This window comes from Lissotriton vulgaris, chromosome 2_1 (genome assembly GCF_964263255.1).
Source record: "Lissotriton vulgaris chromosome 2_1, aLisVul1.2, whole genome shotgun sequence".
NCBI classification, from domain to species: domain Eukaryota; kingdom Metazoa; phylum Chordata; class Amphibia; order Caudata; family Salamandridae; genus Lissotriton; species Lissotriton vulgaris.
Window position 1 is genome coordinate 1,767,614,405 of NC_141687.1, and position 20,264 is coordinate 1,767,634,668.

The 20,264-nt window shown below is 54.0% G+C and overlaps 1 protein-coding gene across 10 annotated transcripts in view; it reads left to right on the forward strand.

Moving 5' to 3' along the window:
• PPP6R3 (protein phosphatase 6 regulatory subunit 3) overlaps positions 1-20,264 on the forward strand; it is a 1,665,951-nt gene that overhangs the window by 668,969 nt on the left and 976,718 nt on the right. For all 10 annotated transcript variants that reach the window (XM_086957827.1, XM_086957831.1, XM_086957834.1 and 7 more), the window contains one exon: positions 2,305-2,451. In XM_086957827.1, the coding sequence (XP_086813953.1) occupies positions 2,305-2,451 (147 nt within the window). The remainder of the gene's footprint in view (positions 1-2,304; positions 2,452-20,264) is intronic.

Genomic DNA, 20,264 nt, shown 5'->3' on the forward strand with positions numbered 1-20,264 from the left:
CTCTATCCGGGGGAGTGTAGTGCAGGTGTTCACGGACAACACGACCGCCATGTGGTACTGCAACAAACAGGGCGGGGCGGGGGTCGTGGACCCTATGCGAGGAGGCTCTGCGCCTCTGGCAATGGCTGGAACAGCATGGCGTGACCCTGGTGGTTCAACACCTGGCAGGTTCCCTGAACGCCAGGGTGGACAAACTCAGCCGTCGGTGCACGATGGATCAAGAAGGGCGTCTGAACTCGGACGTGGCGCAAGGCCTCTTCAGCAGTGGGGAGAGCCTTGGTTAGATCTATTCGCCACAGAAGAGAACGAGCAATGTCATCAGTACTGCGCATTGGAATTTCCAAGGCGGCACTCGCTTGGAGACTCTTTTCGTCTCGAGTGGAGCTGCGGTCTGTTGTACGCCTTTCTGCCTATACCACTTCTGCCCAGAGTGCTAAAGAAGAACAGACGCGACCGGGCCCAAGTTATCCTTGTGGCTCCGGACTGGGCACGAAGATACTGGTATCTCGAGCTACTCAGCAGGTCTGTCGATCCCCCGATTCGTCTGCCTCTTCAGGAGGACCTTCTGTCGCAACAGCAGGGGTCGGTCCTCCACCCGAACCTGTCCAGTCTCCACTTACATATGTGGAGATATAGCGGCGGCAGTTGAGGCCATTTGACGTGCCTCCTGAAGTCTGTAATGTAATTCTGGCAGCCAGGCGTCCCTCCACAAAATCGGTATACGCCTGCTGGTGGAACAAATTTGTGGCATGGTCCACAGCAAAGACTGTGGATCCCCTTTCTGTCCCTCTTTCAGAGGTTCTCTTCTTTCTTCTTTCTCTTGCCCAGCAGGGCTCTGCTCTAGGCACTATCAAGGGCTACCTCTCTGCCATTTCCGCCTTCTTAAGGCTCCCTGATCAGCCCTCTTTGTTCAAGTCCCTAGTTGTAAATAGGTTTTTGAAGGGCATCACTCGTATGTTTCCTCATGTTCCTTTCGTGATGCCTCAGTGGGACTTGAACCTTGTTCTGACTTACCTGATGTGCTCTCTTTTCGAGCCACTTCATAACTGTCCTCTTCGTCTCCTTACTCTCAAGACTGCATTCCTGGTTGCCATCACCTCTGCCAGGAGGGTGAGTGAGCTCCAGGCTCTTTCCCCTGAACCTCCTTTCTTTTCTGTCCATCCGGACAAAGTTGTGTTGTAGACGCAACCCTCTTTCTTGCCCAAGGTAGTCACAGCCTTCCACATCGGGCAGTCCATCACCTTGCCCACCTTCTTTCCGCCTCCGCATCCCTCGAAAGAGGAAGAGAGGCTCCACCGTCTGGACCCAAAACGTGCGCTCTCATTCTGTTTGGATTGCACACGCCAGCTCTGGGTGGATGACCAACTTTGTTGGTTGCTTGGGCGCTAAGAAAGGTTGGGCGGTGCACAAGCGGACCATCTCTCTGTGGGTCATGTTGTGCATCAAGGTATGCTACTCTTTGGTTTAAAAGGAGCCTCCTGTGGGGCTTCGTGCCCATTCCACTCGGGCCATGGCGGCTACTACTGCCCTCGGTCGGGGAGTCCCTTTGCAGGACATCTCAGGCAGCTACGTGGGCCTCGCTGCACACGTTTGCAAGACACTACTGCCTGGATAGCCAAGTCCGGAGAGATGGCTTTTTCGGGCGTTCCGTTCTCCAGGACTTTCTGGTGTGATCATTGGTTCGCAGACCCACCACCGGTGTTGGTATTGCTGGGGTATCTATTCTAAGGTAAGGAATCTAATACTAACCTGTTTCTTTCAGATGCACAAGTTACTTACCTTCGGTAACAATATATCTGTAAGAAACAGTAGTTAGTATCAGATTCCTTACCGCTTCACCCATCCTCCCCGTTCTGCGAACCGATATCTAGGGTTAAGGTCATCCCCTTTCAGGGCCCTAGTTTCATGGCACCAGTGTTGGTTTTTATCATGGCTCCGCATTTCTGGTGCGGAAAAACTATGTATAAGAACTAACGTCAGTGTGCGAGGTTGGCGTCTAAATACTCAGACGTCATCCCGGCTCCAACGACGCCGACGCCGGACGCAGATGACGCCTACCGACGCGCAAGGGTACTGCTACGCAAGTTTACAGATCCAGTCTGACGCCTGGGGATATTCTAAGGTAAGGAATCTAATACTAACAACTGTTTCTTACAGATATATCGTTACCGAAGGTAAGTAACTTGTGCGTTAGTGCTCACAAACTTACATGCTTTTTAACTAAATATTGTAATTTGACATCTTGATTAGACTGAGAATGCAGATGTCAATTTGCTTACTGTCACATCCAATTTTTTCCAACAGGATATGTTTTTTAAATACATATGGAATAATTTTCTACATACTCAAGTAGAAATATGTATTGCGTTAATTCTTGCAAGTCCTTTTGAAAGCACAGATGACACAACCAGCAATGAAGAAAAAATTGGTGCAAATATTTTGCTAACTCATGTGAGTATGTTATCACAGTAGCATGTTAAGTTAAATCTTTGGTCATCTGTTATTGTTTTGCTTCTCTGTTCGATAAATGATTTATGCCACTGTAGTAGATGGTGCTCCCTGATTTGCTGATTTAGACTATGCTTTCTGACCCAAAGTGCTTTCAAATACTCGTAGTGTAAACAGAGCCCCATAGTAAGATTTTTCTTTTATCTACACCAATTTTAGATTGGCCCATTGTAAGGCACCATAGTTGAGCAACTGGTTGACCTTAAGCTTACACAGCCTTCCACTCAGAGCCTTGTACTACAGGCCTTTTAAGAAAGTGGGTTATTGGTGAACGCTCTACTTGGGCAACCACAGTCCGTGCAGGGTGAATCACACATCACTAAATTAGCCTGTAACTAACCCTCTGGTAGCTGGGTACAAAAGCAGTTAGGCTTACCTCAGAGGCCATGTGTAGATTATTGATCTAGCGTGAAGTGCATGTCTTGCATTGATATGTCTCTACCAGCAGTCATTAGCACAAAGGACAGCTTTTCCTTGCTAGTTATCGAGGGTGGCAGAGCCTTGGTGAGAACCGGCCCGTTTGCAAGTAGATTAGACTTACAGATTTTTACCTTTTATTTGGGAGGAGGTCTCACAGATGCTAGCCAGGTTGTCCTAGACCTGGGGGGCACCTTTTGGGGATCAGGACTCTAGTCGAGGCCACCAGCAGGACTCTGGCAGGTCTAGTTGCAGCAGGTCAGCTGGGCAGGTGCAGGGAGGAGTCTGGAGCTTGTTCTGTACCTGTAGCTCAAACAGGTCAGCCAATCAACCAATCAATCCTGTGTTTAAGCATGACTACTCACCCATAAGGGTCGCAAGGCGCTGGGGAGGTGCAGGTTCCAGTCCATCAAGGAGGAGTCTGTCGAATATACAGTTTTGAGGTTTTCATGAAGATGGAGAGTGATGTTTGTCTTAGTTGGAGTGGTAGGGCGTTCCAGGCTTTGGCCACTAGGAAGGAGAAGGAGAAGGAGCTTCCTCCTGATCTGGTCTTTCGGGCCCAGGGGACCACGGTGCAGGAGAGTGGACTGATTTGTAAGGTCCTTGGGGCGGGGTCATGGAATTGGAGTCAGCTGTTCAGGTATGCTGGTTCAGTTTTGTGGAGGGCTTTGTGTGCGTGGGTGAGGATCTTTAAGGTGATTCTAGTTTCGATGGGGAGCCAGTGGCGTGTGCGCAGGTGCTGGGAGATGTGGCATTGTCTTGGCAGGTTGAGGACCAGTCTTGTAGTGGCGTTCTGGATGTTTTATTGCTTGTGGGTGACTTTTTTTTTAATCCAGCATAAAGTGCGTTGCCGTAGTTGAGTCTGCTGGTGACGAGGGCGTGAGTGACAGTCTTACTGTGTTCTAGGGGGATCCATTTGAAGGTCTTGCATAGGAGACTGAGGGTGTGAAAGCAGGAGGATGCGACTGAGTTGATCTGGCGGTACATTTTGAGCTCTGAGTCCAGGATAATTCCAAGGTTGCGTGCGTAGTCCATGGGGGTGTGTGGGCTTCCAAGGGTGGGGATCAAAAAGTGTCGCTCCAGATGTCGGGGTGTGGGCCCAAGAGGAGTAATTCTGGTTTGTAAGTGTGTTGTAGGCAGCTGCTTTTCATCCATTTGGCGACCGTTTCCATGGCTTTTTGAAAGTTGTTTGGCTTCGTTGGGTACATTGGATAGGGAGAGGATGAGTTTGGTGTTGTCTGCGTATGAAACAATGTTGAGTCTGTGGGTTCTGATGATGGGGGCGAGCGGAGCCATGTAGACGTTGAAAAGCGTGGGGCTCAAGAGTCCCTCAGGTTAGCCTGGGAAGAAGGTAAGGTGGTCCAGTCTTAATTCTCAGATAGCAAGGCAGTCCATCTAGAACTTCCACATGTCTGAAGTGTTCTGAAGAGTGGCAATGCAGGTCTAATATTTATAGCTGTTGCCAGCCTTTGTGGTTCTAGAAAGCTCTTCTAATGTCAAGGCTCAAAAATGTCAGTGTGACTAAAGGCAAGGCAGGCCTCGACTCCAGTTCGTTTGTGTGTGCAGGAGGAAAATGCCTTTGAGGGGTAAACTAAGCTGAGTACAGCCCACCCCTAGTCATTCTGCCAGGATGGCCAATCCTGACCGCACCTAAGCCCCCTTTGTGTTACTGTATGGAATGCTTTCACAAGCCCTAACAGCAGAGCAGTTTACAGTCATTTCGCACTGGCAGACTGTACCAATGGTTGGGACAACAAAATACAAACTTTCTAAAAGTGAGTGTGTTTACCAAGGGGTTGGGACTATTTTTTGTCAGTAAGGTTAAGCCACTGTAAATTCAAACCATGATTTACCTTTACTGACACCAATTAACAAAACATTAGATTCCACATAGTGGTCACCAAACTTGATTAGCGTGGTCACATTTGTATTTAACCTTCTATTTTTCAAAAATGTATATCAGTTTAACACAGCATGCCATAGACTTTGAACCCTACACCAGTTGTGAAACTGAAGCAGCTTTTTTGGCCATCATTACATTAACCACTTCGCTGCTAGACCCTCCCACTGTGAAATGGGAACAACGTATGGAGTTTAAAAGCAGTGGTTATTTGCACATCTCCGAATATGTGGTTACCCATACTACCATGTGAATTTGAAGGCATTTTTCAAAATTATGCATTTTTGAAATATGAAACCAGGATGGGGTGACTTGTGGGGCACTCAGCAGATTGTTTCCCAGAATCCGTTGCAAACCTCAAATTTTTTAAAAAATACAATAAAATCAAAAACAATAAACACATTTTCATCACATTTATGTGATGGAAAGTATTGGAATCTGCGGCGAGCCACACACTTCCACCCACTCAGCGTTCCCCAAGTCTCCAGATAAAAATAGTACCTCACTTGTTTGGGTTGGTAAAGTACCCATTACAGGAAAGGGCCTCAAACATATTTTGGAGACATCAAACCACACAAGTGAGGTATAATTTTACTTGGGAGATCAAGGGGATGGCTGGGTTTTAAGAAACATAAGAATTTTTATTTTATTTTTAGCTAAATTTGAGGTTTGCAGGGGATTTTGGGTAAGAAAATGTTGGGGAATCCATGCAAGCCACACATCCTTGGACTCCCTGTCATGTCTATTTTTTGGAAATCTATGTATTTGGTAGGTTTCCCTTAATGGCTGCCGAGCTCGGGACCAAAAACTCAGATGCCCCCATCGCAAAACCAGGTCGTTTTCTGATGGATAATTTTGATTCTTTACAATGTTTTGGGCCCTTCCCAGTCTCAGGCACTTGCCCACTCACACAGCTGAGGTACCATTTGTATCGGGAGACCTGGGGGAACGCTGGGTGGTTGGAAATTTATGTTGGTCTGGTGATCCCACAACTATATATATAAACAAGAAGGGACTCTGACAATTTAACTGGAGCATGTATGCTTGACTATAATGCGCTCAAAGGTAAGAAGGGTATGCAGTTTCTAGTAAGGTTTGTTAATCTACTCAGAACAGTACTACAGTGTCAGCAGGGAGCGCAACTCTTAAGGAACAAATGCTCTCATCCATGTAGTAAGGGGTCATGCTTCATCATTGGGCTTTTGCTTCACGTTGGGCTGGCGCTGCAATGCCCAATGGGCACCCTCAATGAGGTCTCTTTACCGGAAATCTTTTCATAAGCCCTTTGTGAAATGTGGGTGTGTGTCTAGGTGTAGATAGGTGTAGTAAGTGCATGGGTGTGATAGTGATGTTAAAAAATAGGACTTTAAGTATTCTCAAGAACTCATTTTAATGATAACATCACTATAGGCAGAAGGACTATCTGCTAGAATTCATTATCTAAGATAGCTGTTAGGTCAACGTTTTTATGACTTCAATTAGTCATATAAATTATCTAGCAGCTTTTCTTCAGGAGCATTGTCACCTAATCTACATAGTCATTGGAGTTTCAATGGGTGAATTCCTCTATCTACTCCCAATCACATATACCTCTCTCGGATTTATTTAAGAAAGTTTTCTTGGCAATGATTTGTAGCGTGGAAACAAACGCCATCATCAAATGCAGACTGCTGTAAAAATACCTAGTACATGAGATAACACTGCATGCATCGCTTATTTCATGCTCAGTCAAGTGTAACCCATATTTTACAAATGTGGACTTGACAAACGCCACCAAAAAAAACTGTAGATTAGGTATCTGAAAGAGACACGTTAGTGATAGATTCCTTACCTTAGAATATCCCCAGGCGTCAGACTGGATCCAGAAATTATTGCGTAGCATTACCCTTGCGCGTCGGTAGGCATAGTCTGCGGCTCTGCATCCGTCGTCGGCGTCGTGGGCGCCGTGATGACGTCGTCTGAGTACTAAGATGCCGCCTCCGCGTGCTGACGTCAGTTCTTCTTTTTTCTGCGCCAGCAGCGCAGATCCGGAAAAAGTGGTACCTTAGTCACTTTTTGACTAACTCTTTTTTGATTTTTTGATCATTCCTTTTCGAGTCTTCGACTCCGATCGGTGCCGATAGGGATGCCTGGTTTCAAGCCCTGTGAAGATTGCGACCGACTGATGTCGGTCAGGAATCCTCACCGTCGGTGTCTCCACTGTCTCGGCGTCGGCCACAACGACAAGACCTGCCTCGACTGCCGGGCCCTTACTTCGAAAGGAAGACGGGAGCGGTCCCGTAAGCGACTGGAACTCCGGCAGTCGGCCCGCGCCAGGAGAGATCCTGGTCCAGACTGAGGTCGAGGGACCGGTGGCGGGAGTGGAGCAGTCATAGCTCCGGGAGTCGACATCACTCCTCTGGGTCGAAGTCGTCAGGTAAGCACAAGAAGTCGAAGAGACGTCATCGCTCTTCCGACTCCCCCGGACGCTCGCGCGACGCGGCCGGGGGGGGGGGGGTTCAGGTGGCACCGCCCATGCGGCTCCGTCGGATTCGCAGGCGTCACGTCCGGCTTCATACCCTCCGGTCCCTGGGCCTAACGCGATGCCAGGGGAGATAGAGCGGTTCCTCATGGCCATCAGGTCCCTCTCTCTTCAGACGGGTTCCGCGGCGCCTTTTGAGCCCAGCAGCCCCGTCTGGGGGTCCTAGCGGGTCGTGGGGCTTCGGCCCGACGCCGCCGGCGCCTTCGGGCCCGGCGCCTTCGGGCCCCGCTGGATCCGGTTCCGGATCCAGGTAGTCGCCGGTGGACTAAACGACCTCCCCGGGGCTGACCCCACAGGTGTGTTCCCCCCCCCCCGGCGCCTCCCTCAACCCGGTTCCGGCGCCGGAACGGCGCCGCTCGGTGCAGATTCAGATGCCGTTTGGTGAGTTCACTTTCCATGAACCGGCCCCATCCTTTACTGACCCTGAGTACCAGGCGATCGGTGATGCGGAGGATTGGGAGGGGTCTGAGGACTAACTGTGAGAAGTTGGCCTGATATATGATGCTCCCTAGTTCTAGTGATCACCTTGTATCAGTCCAAACAACCCTTATGGTGATTGGTTGTAAGTCAACCTTATAGACCAACTATCCTAATGGTAGCATGGACAAAAGCAGTCTTTAGGCTAAACTATTTTGCATGTGAAGCCAGCTGTTTTACCACATATAACCCCTTGAATACCAAGTGAAAGGACACCCTGTGAGAAGTTGGCCTGATATGCAGTGCTCACTATTCTAGTGATCACTATGCATCAGTCCAAACGACCCTTATGGTGATTGGTTGTAAGTCAACCTTAGACCAGCTATCCTAGTAGCGTGGATACGAGCAGTCTTCGGGCTAAACTCTAGAGGGCGTGTTAAGCCAGCTGTTATACCATCACATACCCCTTGAACACCAAGTGAAAGGACAACACACAAGTGTTATGAAAATAAACATCGTATTTATTTTAAGTCACAACAGCCCTGTACTCTTTGAGGACAGGGTACTAAGCACACAACAAAACTCTTAGGAAAATACTTTAAGTGCACAATCTACACAAATGCCTGAGGGCACGGAAAGTTTAGTGTTCTCGGGCGAACCCGATAAGGTAAGTCGGAAGCGATAGTGACTCTGGTCCCTTAGATAATGAGGCTATGCGGGCACCGAAATGCCGAAGTTACCTAGCCCAGGGGCTGCGGCTGCACAAGTCTTTACAGACGTCGGGAGTCCTCGCTGACGAACGAGGAGCCGGAAGGAAGGAGTTGCTGGCCGGCGACCAGTGGAGATAGTTCGTAGAGATCCAAGCCTGGATCAGAGATGGATGACACCTGAAAGCAGAGGGGACCAAGTTCGTAACTACTAGCCAGTAGTCAGAGAGTACCGGGAGGGCACCGGATGATCATCACCTCGACTAGGTGAATGGGCGACGCTAGGCTCTGCAGTCTCACGGACCAGGAGGCGTTGTCGGCGACCAGGATGGAGGTGCGAGCTGTCTCACGAAGACTGATGCTGTCGGCGTCGCTGGGCCCAAGATTGGGGCAACAAGCCTTGGCAAATTCAGGGCCACGTGGTGGGCCTAAAATGGCGTCTTGAGTGGACCAGGAGGGTCCGGGGTGCTCCTCTTCAGAGGAGAGCAAAGGCCAGTCTGGAGCAACCAGACCAGCAGCGTTGGTTGTCGGGCGTCGTCGAGAAGGCCACAAGCCAGCGGGCTAGTAGCCAGACAACGTGATGAGCAGCAAAGCGCAGAAGGGCCCCACGCAGATCGGGGAGATGCAGGGAGGCTGAACTTCGATGCTGGGGCTGCTCAGGGTCGGGGCTTCTCGGACCCCAAAGCACTCACCAGAGGATCCCTCGGCGGTCGTGCTGGTTTAGAAGTCGTGCAGGTTCTGATGATGGCCGGTCCCTCGAGGTCTCGTCGCACCCACAGATCTCAGCTGAGCTGACGATGTGGGTAGAGGTCAGAGGTGCCAGGGAAGCCGGTTCTCGTCGAGCTGGGCAGTCGGATTCCTGAGGAAGGACGTGCAGCAAACCGCAGAGTTCTTAGATGGTGCCTGCGGATGAAGGGTGACTACTCTTTAGCCACAAGGGAGAAATCTTGAGAAGAAGTCGAGAGTTCCTTTCGTAGAAAGTATTCTTGATTCAAAGATGATCTAATTTGGAAGGGTCCCCGCTCCTGCCTTTATCCTAAAGAAAGGGGTGGGTACGCGACTAGGTCCTGCCCTTGGGGTGGGACCAGGAAGGGGGGTGGTTACACCCCTCTCCCATGCCGGACTTTCCCCAGCTCAGGGGCTGGTGTGCCCCTGGAACTGGTTCTAGCCGGCAGATGCGTAGTGAGCACCGGGGTGCCACTCCGCAGTCACCTTCCTGTAAAGCCCTGCCTACCCAGGATACATAAAACCCTGTCTGGGATGGTGCGAGCACCGCCCCGGACAGGAAACCCTTTGTCCAAGCTCTCCTTGCTGGAAGGACTCCCAGCAGCAGGAGGTCAGACTCGTGTCTGTGGTGGCAGCATCCATTTTGTGGAGCTGAGGCTTCAGTTAACTTTAACCGGGGTACACAGTTACGTACATGTCGTGTCCCTGTAGAAGGGTGGAATGCTAACCCCGTCGCCAGCATTGGTGAGGGGTCAGTATCCCGTTTCGTATGACACCTTACTCGACATGTTTTGATAATGCGATACCGAAGTTAGCGATATATGGTACGCGTTATCATGGAACAGCCATTGGGTCTTGGTTCCGCAAGCTGCAACCGGGCTCGGCTCCTGCCAGAGCCCAATTCACACGATTCCACGCACTCTGCCTTCAGGATTGTCAAGGCCTGCCATAGGAGTGACTGATAGGAATTCGGGTGTCCATTTGAGGGTTAGATATAGGTATACTATATCTAGAGCAAAGGGTGTTTACACCACCTTGCCCCAGCTGTCGTGCAGCCAGTTGTGTCAGATTTAGATGGCCATCCAGGGGTGGCATAATACATGCTTCAGCCCCTGGTAGGCCCTGGGTAAACCGATGCCCTGAGTTACAGGGTCTGACAAGGTGGCCCAGTTCCAATTGGGTAATGCACCTAAGGTACACATGTCAATTTAGCGAGAGAACAGCTAGGCTGTGGGTCTGATTGGCAGGCCCACAGCCAGAAAAAGTCGTAAACCAGTGAAACAAAAGCAAAAAATCTGGGTGATCCTAGGATTGCAGACCCTACTCTCATACACACCCCACAGGTTGTTATGAAAATAAACAAGTATTTATTAACTAACATACATGTTGGACCTGGGCCTCTTGGCAGGGTCATCCCTAAACTTTTTGCCTTCCTCCAATACTCTCTCTGACCTATTTTGTTTGGTTTAATGACTCCGGGCACTTTACCACTGCTGACCAGTGCTAAAGTGCATATGCTCTCCCTACTGAAAAGTGTACATGTGATTGATGTCCATGATTGGTTCATTGGATTTACTGTTAGTCCCTAGTAAAGTGCACCAGGAGTGCCAGGGCTTGTAAATGCCAATACTGCTAGTGGGCCTGCAGCACTGGTTGCGCCACCCACAGAAGCAGCCTTAAAATGTGTCTAGGGTCTGCCATTGCAGAACCTGCGTGCAGTCTGGTACTGTCATGCTGGCTGGGCAAGTGCACCCACTTGCCAGCCCCTAAACCTTCCCTTAACTTCATATTAGTCACCCCTATGGTAGGCCTGAGGGCAGGGTGCATTGTAAGTGTAAGGTAGGACAAGCCCTGATGTGTGTGGCATGTCCTCGTAGTGAATTACAACCAAATTCGTTTTTCACTATTGTAAGGCTACCTGCTCCCTTTAGGCCAGAATGGGCTGCTGAAATTATTACACTCTATAATCCCAGCAGGCTCAGGTAACATGGTAGAAATTAATGTTTAGTATGCCTGAACTCAGAATAATAAAATACTTCTTTTAGTTAAGTTTATTTTAATATCCTGGGTTTGCAAATGCTACTTTTAGAAAGTTAGCATTTGCTTGTCTAACCATTTCAGCCCGCCTTTGCTCTTGTGTGTATCTGACTGTCTGAGTGTGTGAGTGACAGGGCTGGGAGTTGACAGGTTGTGAATAGCAGGATGACACCTTAGTGGGTGGTGGGAGTTTCCCCTGAATGATGCATCAGGCTGTGCTCTGCCTCCACAATGCTGGCTCCGCCCTCCTGGGGAGCGACTGATGACTCAGCCTGCACCTGGCCCAGGAAGGACCGAAGCTTGTCAACAAAGTGCTCAGGCTGCCCCTGTCTTCACAATGCCGGCTCCGCCCCCCTGGGGAGCGGCTGATGTACCTGCCCTCACACTGAATGCAGAAGCAGAAGTACCCACCACAAGTGCTCAGGGGCTGAGAACAGTTATGCAAAGGCCCACCTGGCCTGTAAGAACAAAAGAAACTGGGTATAAAAGCAGGAGCCCTGCTCCTTGTAAATTAGATCCTGTTTGCGCTACAGAAGAAACTCTGCCCGAAGAGAAGGACCTGGAAGGACAAGGAGGAGTGCTGTCTCTGGCCTGTGTCTGGTGCCTTGCTGCAGAAGGAGAGGAAAGAAAAGACTACAAGAGACTTTTGCTTTTAATTAACTTTGTGCCAAACTCTGCTGAAAGATCTCCAAGGGCTTGCCTGTGAACTTGCCCCCTGACCAGCGCCCCAGGAACAGTGGACGCTACCCCTCTGAAGGAAGCTGCTGCTGGCGTGTGCTGTGTGTCTCTACAGCGCCGAGTGAAGGAGATTTGAGAGCGCTGTGCCCTCCGCCACGCTCTCTAACAATTTGTGCAGCTGTGTCCCTCCCCCGACCACCGTGACTGTGGCCTGATCGTGTGCCAGCTCCAAAGTGAAGACCAGCCCCACGCTGGTCTGAGCGCCGTGACTGTCCGCGCTGAGCCGCCCTAGCAAAGGAAAGGGAGGACCCGCCCGGTCCGAGCATCGCCGCCTGTGTGACCCCCGAGGTACAGGCTGCACCGCAAAGACAGGCACTGCCGAGATTGTGCCCCTCGTAACTTGGGCGCTGAGACCCCCTGGCCCCCGCAGCTTGGAAGTGACTCGCTGCCGGGCCTCGCCTGATCTGTGCACCCCCTCAGCCCCGCCTGCTGCAGCTTCTCCCCTTCGGAGAAAGAAGTGAACCTTTTTGGAGAGCCTGTGTCCCCATCGAGCACCGCCACCCGCCCGGGAAGCAACGCGACGTGGGACAGCTCCCCTTGAAGCCGTCCGCTTTGGAAGTGAAGGTACTGTGTTTTTGCCCTCGCGGTGCGAGCGTCCTGCAATCCGAGCTCGCACTGCGCCTTTGTGACCTCGGGCACCCCGGGAGCCTCGCAGCTGCTGTCTGCGTCCCAGCGCGAGCCGCCCTCGAGACAGAGGCTCGCACTACTCCTGGCCCCCGAGGCCCCGCCTGACGCTCCCTGTGGCCCGCGGCCCCCTCTCCTCGAGCCGAGCCCCAAAGGGGGGCTCATTGCCAACGCGGACCCGGCCGTGCCTTTCGCGACCCACGCGGGAAGCGTGAGCTTTGGCAGGCCGGGCCCAATTTTCAGGAAGCGCGCGGAGACCACAGAAAGCGCTTTGAGGCGCTATAAAACACTGAACCTTGCTGAACCTGGGCAGAAGGCCCAAAGATTGCTTATTGCTAGAAAGAACTGTGGCAACTTAACCCAAAGTAAACTGGAACCGCTATATAAAATTTGAACCAAGACTGTATTTACAAGCCTGCTTGAAATTATATAAAGAAAAATATTTTTACTACAAATACAGTTTGGTGTCATTGTGTGGTGGCTTGGTTGTGATGGTGTAATATTGCAAATGTTTAACCCTATGTGCCCCAGAGATTAGCCTAAGACTGCTTAAGCTACACTACCTAGAGGGTAAGCAGAGGTTGTCTTGAAGGTAGCCCTCAGCCCTGACGAGGAAGAGAGAGTCCCTGCTTGTCGCCAGTGCTGCACTGTGCCAACTAGAGACTCCCCCTTCCTACAATACACCTCTGAACTCTTTGAGATCAGAGGGCTAAGCACATGACAAACTCTTAGGAAAAATACGTTTAAGTTGCACGATTTACAATGGTGCCCCAGTGACTGGCGAGGAACCAGGAGTGGAACCAGATGTCGTTGTCGCGATCAGGTGAAGGTGGGCGCTTGTCTCTGCAGCCACGTGAACCAGGTGGTGTCTTCGACGACCAGGATGGAGACACGAGCTGTCCCACGCAGGCTCTCGCTGCCGGTGTCGTTTCCGGATTCGGGTTCAACAGGCCTTGGCAAAGGCAACCCACGCGGTGAGTGGAAACGCCAGTGGGTGGCAGGGTTTGCCATCACCACTCCCACTGGTGCACTGTCACGTCGGACAGGTGGGTGCTGCAGATCGTCCGAAGGGGCTACTCCCTCCCCTTCGAGGCGACTCCTGCAGCCATGCCACCGCAGAACCACCGTGTATCGGGGGATCATTTGCGACTTGTGCAGGAGGAAGTTACGGCCCTCTTGGCCAAGGGGTCCATCGAGCGCGTTCCTGGGCCAGAAGTAGGGTGTGGTTGCTACTCTCTGGTACCCAAGAAGGGCAAAGGGGGCCTATGCCCCATCTTGGACCTACAGAGTGTCAACGGCTTCCTCCGGAAGGAGAAGTTCACGATGCGGATAATGGCTCAGGTTTTAGCTGCCCTGGACCGAGGAGACAGGATGGTAGCATTGGACTTGCAGGACACACACAGACATGCCCACACACAGACACGTCCACGCCCACACACACACACACCGCCCACACACACCGCCCACACACACACACACACCGCCCACACACACACACACCGCCCACACACACACCGCCCACACACACACCGCCCACACACACACCGCCCACACACACACCGCCCACACACACACACCGCCCACACACACACACCGCCCACACACACACCGCCCACACACACACCGCCCACACACACACCGCCCACACACACACCGCCCACACACACACCGCCCACACACACACCGCCCACACACACACCGCCCACACACACACCGCCCACACACACACACACACACACGCCCACACACACACACGCCCACACACACGCCCACACACACAAACGCACAGACACAGACACGCCCACAGACACACACACGCCCACAGACACACACAGACACGCCCACAGACACACACAGACACGCCCACAGACACAGAGAGAAAGACACGCGCCCACACACAGACACGCGCCCACACACAGACACGCGCCCACACACAGACACGCGCCCACACAGACACGCGCCCACACACAGACACGCGCCCACACACAGACACGCGCCCACACACAGACACGCGCCCACACACAGACACGCGCCCACACACAGACACGCGCCCACACACAGACACGCGCCCACACACAGACACGCGCCCACACACAGACACGCGCCCACACACAGACACGCGCCCACACACATACACACACACAGAGACACGCGCCCACACACATACACACACACAGAGACACGCGCCCACACACATACACACACACAGAGACACGCGCCCACACACACACACAGAGACACGCGCCCACACACACACACAGAGACACGCGCCCACACACACACACAGAGACACGTGCCCCCACACACACACACACAGAGACACGTGCCCACACACACACACAGAGACACGCGCCCACACACACACAGAGACACGCGCCCACACACACACACACACACACACGCACACGCACACGCAAACACACACACACGCGCCCACACACACGCGCCCACACACACACACAAACGCGCTGTTGGAAAGCGGTGGCCCCAGGGGTCAAGTAGACTCTCCTAACCCCCTGGAACCTCCTCTCCCACAAGTACTGCCGAGTCTTATCGAGGGGGGGGGTCCCCACCGGGGAGGACTGATCGTACACACTGTCGACACACCACACTTATGAGCGGACACCACACCGTAATTCTTTATCAAGAAAGACTTTATCAAGATTAATTAAAGAACATTACACAGCGATCGAGGGATCGCAAAAGTCTCGTAACGAGGGGTCGGGGAAGCGGGACAGTCTTAGGAGGCCAGCTGGCCTGCCACGTACCCGGCGCACAGTTCTCAATCCTCGAACTGGGGGGTACGGGGGCCGGCGATGGGACGTGCTGTCCTACTCACTTCTGGTTCAAGCTGTTCGTGAGGATAGCGTCGATGGTCCAGCCGGACCAGAGAGTTCGTCAAGCCGCGACAGGGTCAGCAGGGCTTGGGCAGGAGTACTCCGTCGTACTCGTAAGTAGATGGGGCCGCGACAGCGTCAGCAGGGCTCCGATGTTCAGGTCTTGTGCTTCAAGAGGGAGCCGCGACAGCGTCAGCAGGGCCCCGATGGATCAGTTCCGTAGGTTCTAGGGTGAGCCACGACGGCGTCAGCCGGGCTCGGTGGGTCGGAGTCTGTTCTCCTCGAAGTCAGCCGCGATCAGATCAGCAGGGCTTTCTTGTCCAAGATACAACCGCCGATTAGGTGGAAGGCAGGCTGTCTTATAGTTGTCGAGTTCTTTGATGTCCAGACCCTCATAGGCAGGAGGCCGGAGGTCCGAGGGCCAGGCGCCTGATCGTCTGGGCGGTTGGTTCTTTGATGCTTTGGACCATGCGCCCATGGAATCCCAGACGCCCATCAGGGCCTGGAGCCAGCTCACTAGGAGGTCCAAGGTGCCATCGAAACCAGCCCCCAGGGATAGTTCAGGGGTGTTAGGGAAACCAGTTTCTCGGAAGGGGGCCGGAGGTGTGATGGAAGTCTTGGTTTCGGGTACTTGGTGAGTCGTCCACCCCCCGGGTGGATCTGGGAGCGCCGGACGCGCAGGCTTAGCGCCCGTCAGGAGCGGCCAGGGCTGCCGAAAGGAAAGAAGGCGGCCTGCCGGCCGGGGTGGCCAAACATGGAGTCCGATGGTTACGTGCCCGGGTGCAAGCACGCGGTCTGGGGATTGTCTCAGGTCCAGTGTAGGAGGGTCACGTACAGTTCTGGGTGGACGGGAATCAGTTCCACCCGTAGATCTGGGGCTGCGGAGATCAGCGAGGACCACGCCACGAGGCGGGTCCAACATGCATCCCCTCCAGCTGAAAGACGAGGTGAACTACCCATCCTCTTGGGGGTTCTCCTCGCTGAGGCGGAAGAAGCGGGACAGGCCGGCGTTGGCGTGGTCGGCACCAGGCCTGTGTTCCACCGTAAAATCCATCCCTTGGAGGGAGATGGACCAGCGTAGCAGTTTAGGGTTCTCTCCTCATTTGCATGAGCCACCGGAGAGGACGGTGGTCGGTCTGGACCCGGAAGTGGGTCCCGAACAGGTAGGGCCTCAGTTTCTTCAAGGCCCAGACTACTGCGAATGCCTCTTGCTCGATGGTGCTCCATCTCCGTTCCCGGGGTAGTAGCCTCCGGCTGATAAAGGCTACCGGATGATCAACCCCCTTGTCGTCCACTTGGGAGAGCACGGCCCCGATGCCGTGTTCGGAGGCGTCGGTCTGAACCACAAACTCTCGGGAGTAGTCAAGGGCCTGTAGGACTGGAGCGGTGCACATGGCTTGTTTCAATTCTTCGAAGGCCTTCTGACAGGCGGGGGTCCAGATAACCTTCTTGGGGTTGGTCTTGGCTGTCAACTCAGTGAGGGGGCCTACAATACTCCCGTACCCCTTGATGAATCTACGGTAGTACCCTGTGAGACCTAGGAAAGCCCGCACCTCGGTCTGGGTCGTGGGGGTCTCCCAGGCATTGATTGCGTCTATCTTGGGTTGGAGGGGGGGCCACGAGGCCGCTGCCGACCTGGTGCCCTAGGTATGCCACTGAGCTTTGTCCTATTTGGCATTTACTAGCTTTAATGGTGAGCCCGGCTCGACGCAGGGCGTCCAACACCTCCCAGAGGTGGTGCAGGTGCTCGGCCCAGTGAGCACTGAACACGGCAATGTCGTCTAGGTAGGCTGCACTGAAACTTTCCAACCCAGCCAGGACCTGGTTGACCAGCCGCTGGAAGGTGGCGGGGGCGTTTTTCATGCCGAAGGGCATGACTCGGAAGTGGAAATGGCCATCCGGATTGGAGAAAGCAGACCTTTCTTGGGCCCTCTCCGTGAGGCCGATCTGCCAGTAGCCACTGGTGAGATCGAAGGTGCTAAGGTACTGAGCCGACCCTAGGCGGTCAATCAGTTCGTCGGCTCGTGGGATGGGGTGTGCATCGGTTCGGGCGACTGCATTGAGTCCGCGGTAGTCTACGCAGAACCGTAGCTCAGGAACGGTGCCGGGGGCGGCTGCCTTTGGAACCAGGACCACGGGGCTAGCCCATGAAATGTCGGAGGCTTCCACCACTCCTAGGTCCAACATTTTGTCGACCTCAGCCTTGATGCAGGCTCGGACTCGGTCCGGGACTCGGTAGGCCCTATGCCGTACCGGAGGGCTGTCCCCGGTGTCCACGTCGTGGACGCACCAACTAGTGACGCCGGGAGTGAGGGAGAAGAGGTCTGAGAATTGTCCCAGCAAGTGGCGACATTCCTCATGCTGCAAGGGGGTAAGGGAGGAGGAGAGACTCACTCCCTCTACGGAGCCATCTTGATCCTTTGCGCACAGGAGGTCGGGTAGAGGGTCCGTTTCCTCTTCCTCTCCATCGTCGGTGGCAAGGAGTAACCCCAACTCAGACCGCACAAAATGGGGTTTGAGCCGGTTTACGTGTAACACTTTCAGGGCGTTCCTGGCTGATTTCGTATCAATGAGGTAGGTGACCTGGCTCTTGCGCTCTTTCACCTCAAAGGGTCCAGTCCATTTGTCTTGCATGGCACCAGGTTCCAGTGGTGACATGACCCAAACCTGTTGGCCTGGTTGAAACTCGACCAGAGTGGCATTCTGGTCGTACCAGCGTTTCATCTCCTCTTGGCTGGCCTCCAGGTTGGCCTCGGCCAGCTTGCGAAACTTCCGCGTCTGGTTCCGGAGGGCCAGGACGTAGGAGAATGTCGGGGGGTGTGCTCGGTGAGGCGGCCTCCCAGCCTTCCTTGACCAGGCTGATAGGACCCCGGACGGGGTGCCCATAGAGCAGCTCGAAAGGGCTAAACCCCAAGGATTTCTGGGGTACCTCTCGGTAGGCGAACAGGAGGCAGGGTAGGAGGACGTCCCACTTGCGTCGCAAGGGCTCCTCAAGACCCATGATCATCCCTTTCAGGGTGCGGTTGAACTGCTCAACCAGGCCGTTGCCCTGGGGATGGAAGGGGGTGGTGAACCGGTAGGACACCCCACACTGTTGCCAGAGGGGCTTCATGTACCGGGATATGAAGTTCGTCCCTCGGTCGCTTACCACCTCTCGGGGGAATCCCACTCGGGAGAAGATCCCCATGAGGGCCCGGCCCACGACTGGGGCCGTCACGGTCCGGAGGGGGATGGCTTCGGGGTATCGGGTGGCGTGATCGACCAGAACCAGAATGAACCGGTGGCCTATGGAGTTCCGGGGGTCCAGAGGTCCGGCGATGTCGATCCCCACCCTCTCAAAGGGGGTACTGACAACTGGAAAGGGCTGGAGGGGAGCCTTGCGCTTGCCTCCGCTTTTGCTGCTAGCCTGACGCGTGGGGCAGGACTTGCAGTGGCGTTCCACATCAGCCAGCATTTGGGGCCAGTAGAAATGGGTCACTAGTCGCTGGAAGGTCTTATCCTGGCCCAGATGTCCTGCTAGGGGCACATCGTGAGCCAGGTTGAGGAGGAGTCCACGGAAACGTAGGGGTACCACCAGCACACGGGCTGACCCTAGTTCCGGGTCTTCTGTTCACTGTACAGTAGGCCGTTTTCCCAGTAAAGGTAATGGGAGCCGGACTGGTCTCCAGCGGCCTGGGCTGCGGCCTGTCGGCGGAGCCCCTCTAGGGCAGGGCAGAAGGTCTGCTCTTGGCAGAACTCCTCTCGGGACGGTCCTCCCTCTTGGCGCCACTGGGCCAACTCGGGGAGATCTGCTAGGGTCGGGACTGGTTCGACAGCTAGTCCGAGGGGACCTTCGTCGGATGCGTTCTCTTCGAGGGAGGGCTGGTCGGGGACCGTAGAGTGCTCGCCGCTCTCGGGTATATCAGGGGCTGAACCGGGGAACTCAGGCTCTTCGTTCTCGGGGTTGGGCATTCTGGCGGTCATGGCCCGGGTGCTCACACAGGCCCAATGGGGCAGTCCTAACATGGCTAAATGGGTCCTTCTCTCCACCTCTTTCCACGGGGAACTCTCTAGGTCATTCCCCAGGAGGCAGTCTACAGGCATGTCCGTGCGAACTGCGACCCGCAGATCGCCCGAGACCCCCTCCCACTCAAACGGGACCTTTGCTATCCTGCAGGTGCGGACAGAGTTATCGACTGCTATCACCCGACCGGAGGTGTGGGGGATGATCATGGACTCAGGGACTAGCGTGTACCTAACAGATGTGATGCTGGCTCCTGTATCCCGAAGGGCTCCTATGCTGCGACCGTTAACCTTCACTGTTTGGCGGTACTTTTCTGTGTTGTCGGGCAGGTAATCTCCTGGGATCATATCGCTATTCCCCAGGGAGGCTAAGACCATGGCTGCGAGTTCCCACTCCCCTTGTTCTTCTATCTCATCCTCTTCTAAGGCTACTGAGAATATCTGTCTAGAGGAGGGCCCAGTGGAAGTGGGTTTCGGGGTCAGGGGACATCGGGGGTCACCGGCATAGTGCCCGGGTTGTTGACACTTGAAGCATGTGGAGCTGGGGCGGAGCCCCGGGGGTCCTGCACTCGGGGCGGCTCTCGTCGCGGGAGGAGAGCGCGGGGTCTGGTTTCTGGGGGGACTACGCTGAGGCCCGGACTGGGAATTTTGCTGCTTGCCCCGACCTCCTCCCCCTCGCTGGCGGAAAGATCCTTGGTCGTTCCGTGGGGGGTCTCCCCCGGGCGCTTTCTGGACTCGGGTGGCCACCCATCGATCGGCTTCCACAGCCAGTTTCCGTGGGTTGGCGAGCTTGCTGTCCAGGAGATGCTGTCTTAGTTCCACAAAGCAAT